The sequence below is a fragment of the Austrofundulus limnaeus genome, unplaced genomic scaffold (assembly GCF_001266775.1).
Source record: "Austrofundulus limnaeus strain Quisiro unplaced genomic scaffold, Austrofundulus_limnaeus-1.0 Scaffold1387, whole genome shotgun sequence".
NCBI classification, from domain to species: domain Eukaryota; kingdom Metazoa; phylum Chordata; class Actinopteri; order Cyprinodontiformes; family Rivulidae; genus Austrofundulus; species Austrofundulus limnaeus.
In genome coordinates, this window is record NW_013953789.1 from 50,029 (window position 1) to 54,940 (window position 4,912).

Genomic DNA, 4,912 nt, shown 5'->3' on the forward strand with positions numbered 1-4,912 from the left:
CCTCCATGCTGTCACAGACACTACCAGTGGACGGTATGGGCGGGGCTCAGTCTAGTGATCTATATATTTAAGTCTATGTCCTGAACTGAGACAGAAATGTTGGAAATTAGGAAACGGTACATTCCTGTCAGAATGAAATGTACTAAAATGAACAAGGGACCTTTTGCTTGTTGTTTGAAAGTGTGTCATTAAATTCTTGATAAAGGTCATCAAACATTCCTGACTAACTAAAGAAGATGTGGTGACCTTTTCCACAAAGTCTCATGACTCAGCTCAAGTCCTAATGTGCCRTTTAAAATCCATCTTACTGGATTATTCTAGATTTAGGCAAAGTCAATTTTAGAACAGAGTGGAAATCATTGACTGTTATTTATCTGAACTGTTAAATTTCTGTTCATCATAAAACGTGTTTGACTTTTTATAGATGTGGTTTCTGCTACATGGAGGTGGACCTGGTCCCAGCAGGCATCTACAACGTCACCCCCAGCACCTTCCTGCCCAAACAGGAAGGACCCTTCTTCCTGGACTTTGGCAGCACTGCACCCCTCAAGGTCTCTCAGCTTCAATGAAGATGAAACTCGCTAGAAAAAAAAACTGAGCTGGGACGGACAGAAAGGTACTGAAGAGAGGAAGGCTTCATGGGATTTTTTTCAAAAATTGCATTTTGAATCTAAATTAAGTAAAAAGGAGCTTAATGAGCTAAGAGTCCAAAAAGTGACTGCTGCTTGGGGGTCCCTGCCTTCTCTTCTCAAACACAAGCTTAAATGGACAGATGATGAACCTGGACTTTGACGTGGACTATTGTGAAGAAAAAAACTGAAGAAATGACTGTTGAATAATGTTTATAACCACAAAGATGTTATGAGATTAAAAAAAATCACAGTTTCACTCATTTTTATCACCAAATCCTACTTTTGCCATAATCTGACAGATAGTTTTATCAAATGGAATAATTATTATCAGCCTTTTTGATGTGCAAACACATTTTAAAAGACAACTCATCATGAGTAGAAGAAATCGGGCTGAAATGAGCTGAAATATTGTTGCCAAGGATGCTTAGGAGACTTTCTTCTTCTTTATAGATTCTGTTTTGTTGCATTAATCCAGTGGTTTTAAATTTCACTTCTCGTGACCCCCCTTTACCCTGCATGTTTCAGTTGTTTCCCTGCTTTTGCGCACCTGATTTAAATGTGATTGGCAGGCTTCTGCAGAACTTAAAGAAATACTGAAGAGGGAAACAACTAAAACATGCAGGGTAGTGGGTCTGGAATTAGAGGACCGCAATTGAGAACCACTGCATTAATCACCTCAGCAGTAGACAGAAAATCTGACATTATCATTAAGATTCACAGTTAAAAATGAGTTCAATCGATCCAGTTTGTATTTATGAATTCTATCTTAACCCTCTCAATTCCTTACAATACGTAGAATAAACAAAAGTTTATAGACATGGACAAAACAAAGTTTGATTGAATGTTTAAGTAACTTGTTACTGCAGGAGTACATGAATGAGAAGCAGTTAGTTAGCAGTTATCAAAGCGTTTATTTATTTATTTTTAGTAAATTGAAGGGGAACCTGCTCCAAGCTGGTGACAAATGTTTGCAAATAAAGTAGGGTTGGGCATAATCGTATCGTGTGCAATTAATGGTCAGAAAAACATTAATCGATTATTTTTTGGCACTTGACGATTAATACGATTAATGCCAGCAGGCAGACTGACCTCAATGCTCCTCTCCACTTCAAATATGACAAACATTAAAATAAAAGTTCTGTAATTTATTTATCTATCAACACAATTTAAAATTTGATCTTATACCTGAAGTCTGTGATTTTGACACAATTTGGAACAGATTTTTACGAAGAGCAAAAATTTTTCCATTAAATTAGTCATGTGACTACGACATAAGGGCGTCCAGGGGATCAATCGTTAAATGAATCGTTATCGGCAAAATACCACAGTTAATCGCGATTAATTTTTTTGCCGATATTGCCCAACCCTAAAATAAAGACGTTTTTCCTGTAAAAAGTTCAGTTATTCTCAGGATCAGATATCGCAGCATTCAAATGATGTCTCCTCATGTTGTTTGTGAGAAATATCAGTTTGATTTCATTCACAGGGTTTACATCCAAATCTGTATGACTTTTGTCACCATTGTGTGTGTGTGTGTGTGTGTGTGTGTGTGTGTGTGTGTGTGTGTGTGTGTGTGTGTGTGTGTGGACATGATTTAGAAACTGCACAGTTCAAGATTTATATGTATCGCCAAATACTTCTATTCTGTTTACTTTTATTGTGCTGCACTTTTGTAATTTCTAATGTTTTATGTCAAACTATAATACAGAATATATGAAGATGTCACTTAGCTTCAATACAAGAAATGGTTTTTAAAGTCACTTATGTGTATTTCAGTACTGAGTTTTTATTGTTTTTTTCACATCATCGAGCAGCAGCCTATTTACGAAAGAGGATTAGAGAGAGCCAATTGGGGGGGGGGGGGTAATTTTGAATTTAATCTCAGGATTCTGACATTTTTTTCTCAGAATACTGACAAAGTCAGACAATAGTCAGGATTCCGACTTTCWTAATTCTGAGAAAAAAATCAGAATTATTATTTTTTTCCCCCCAGTGGCCCAAATCCTGCTTCATACCWATTAAACAAATTTTGTTTCTGTAATTCTTTATTTTCTGGTTTCTTCAAAGCTTTGCAGTTTGCTCCCCAACGTCCAGCTGCATGAGATTTGGGTCAGCGGCACCACATGTCCCACTCTTGTTTCCACTCAGCTCAAATGAACATGGATGTTATGCTGAATCATGTGGTAGCATTTAGCTCGTAGCACGCTGCAACAGCTCTGCTAATAGAGACACGAGTCTGTTGCACAGTCCTGAGTCAACATTTTAAACTGAGCAAAATCCAATTAGAAGTCAGAGKTCAGTGGTGCCGCTTGTCTCTTTTTAATTAGGCTCAGTGAAGGTTCCAGCATCAAATTCTGTTTTATTTGGAAACACATTTTGATGTTTTGCTCCACTTTTTAGTGTTTATTTGCATTACTGTCTTCATTGCTTAATCTAGTTTGAGCAGACGTTGATGGGTCGGTGGTTTATGTGACAACAACCCGTTCTTTTTCTTAACAAGGGAGCATTAGCTTTCTTGGAAAACTCCACAACAAGCTAACATGTTATCAAATGGCTTTAATTGTATTATTCTTTTAGTTACAAGTCTTTATTTTGTGCCGCTTTTAATTTTATTTGCAGTTTGTTTACGTCAGTGTGTTGAAAATAGAAAACTAAAAACTTGCCCTCTTGCAAAACATTTGCAAGAAAACAAACAAAAAAAATACAGCAATACACAGCATGAAGGTTTGCACAAACGATAATGCACCTCATTGTTTCACAGTTAACAATCTCCCTGTAGTGTGCTTAAAGCTCTTATTCTCACATAAAATTAGTTTGACTCAACGCAACGTTGAAGCTTAAATGTTGACAATTTTATAGAAATGCAACTGAAATAGCATAGAAATGATGCTCACAATTAAACTGCCTTTAAAATCTGACATGACAGCGTAAAATTGTGCCATCATGCCATTGTTCATGTTTATTGGACTGAAGGTTGCTGTTTTGAAGGGTTCAAGTGATGTTTCGTCTTTAAAATATCCATTTATCTTTCTTTTTACCTGTATTGAGTTTCTTGTTATAAAAAGTTATTTTCCGTCTGTGTTTTGGAAGGGGGTTACTTTCCAGCTGATGTACAAACTCAGCAGGACAATCTTGCAGAAACCGGTTGTATGAATGTGATGTTTGCAGAACTTGCACTAAATGTTCGTTGGGCTGATGTGTTTAAATGCACACTGCGTTTCAATACAGAAATATAAACATCTGCTTCTGTCTGATTTATTTCATTTCGAAGGGTTTCAAGCTTCTTCTTGTTTCGTTTTTTGACGTCAGTGTGATTATTCACGCATTTGTGTCAACAAWCTGTTTATGCTACAAAGAAAGAACACCATTTAGTTCTAAAGTTTTGTACATCCAGACATAAAACTGCATCTAGTCCTTATCARATTTAAAAGCAGACTATTATAAACTCAGCTGAACAGCTGATTGTCTCATGGGTTATGTAACTAAAATTGCGCAAGAAATATAAAAGCWAAAAACCAAAGCTGTAGAATCAATTTTATTGAGATTAACTTAAAGACCYATTCTATCAGTCTCATCTCTGTGGAGAGATTTGCTCTTCTTTGTAATGTGGCTTTAGTTCACGGAGGTTTATTGGTATTTTTTTGTTTTTGTTTCATGCACTCTTGAGGTTCCACCGCAGCATTTTCTGCAGTCTGGACTTYGACCCGACCATTGCGAAACATAAAAAWTTTGTTGTATTTGAGATTATTAATTTTGTGGATGATTTCGCATGATCCTCAGCTCCATCTCACATTTGACTCTAGGATACTTTTAATATGCAGAGAAGTTCACGATCAACTCAGTGACTGCAAGATACCCAAGCCCTCGGACTGCCAAACAAGCCCACATCATGGCCCCTCCACCACCATGCTGCTGACAGTTTCTCTGTGAATTATGGTCAAACATCTCAACTTTGGTGTCGTCTGTCCAAAAAACTTTGCTCCAAAATTCAGCKTCGCAAGCCTAAGCTGTGCTGTCACACTGCACGTTACAACTTCTGCCGACTAATGAAAAATTTAAAGACGTCTATGTTGGAGATGAAAGTTTAAAAAAATCAATTGAAAACCTCTTTTAGGCGTGCAAATACTCTAATGCTAACAACTTGATCAAAAAACTCTTAAGCTAGCATAAGTTTTCTAAAATGTTATCATGCAACAGGGCCATCAGAGAGGGAATACATTATTTTTTTCTTTGTAGCCTCTCTAAGAAGTCAGTCTCTTTCTAATTTTATAATATATATA

General features: G+C 36.7%; 1 protein-coding gene across 1 annotated transcript in view; it reads left to right on the forward strand.

The window, feature by feature from the left end:
• Positions 1–1,627, forward strand: part of capn7 (calpain 7) — a gene marked incomplete in the record, with an annotated part of 17,682 nt that extends 16,055 nt beyond the window's left edge. The window contains 1 exon segment of the mRNA XM_014032170.1: positions 425–1,627. Within this exon segment, the coding sequence (XP_013887624.1) occupies positions 425–569 (145 nt within the window).
• Positions 1,628–4,912: the final 3,285 nt, after the last annotated feature.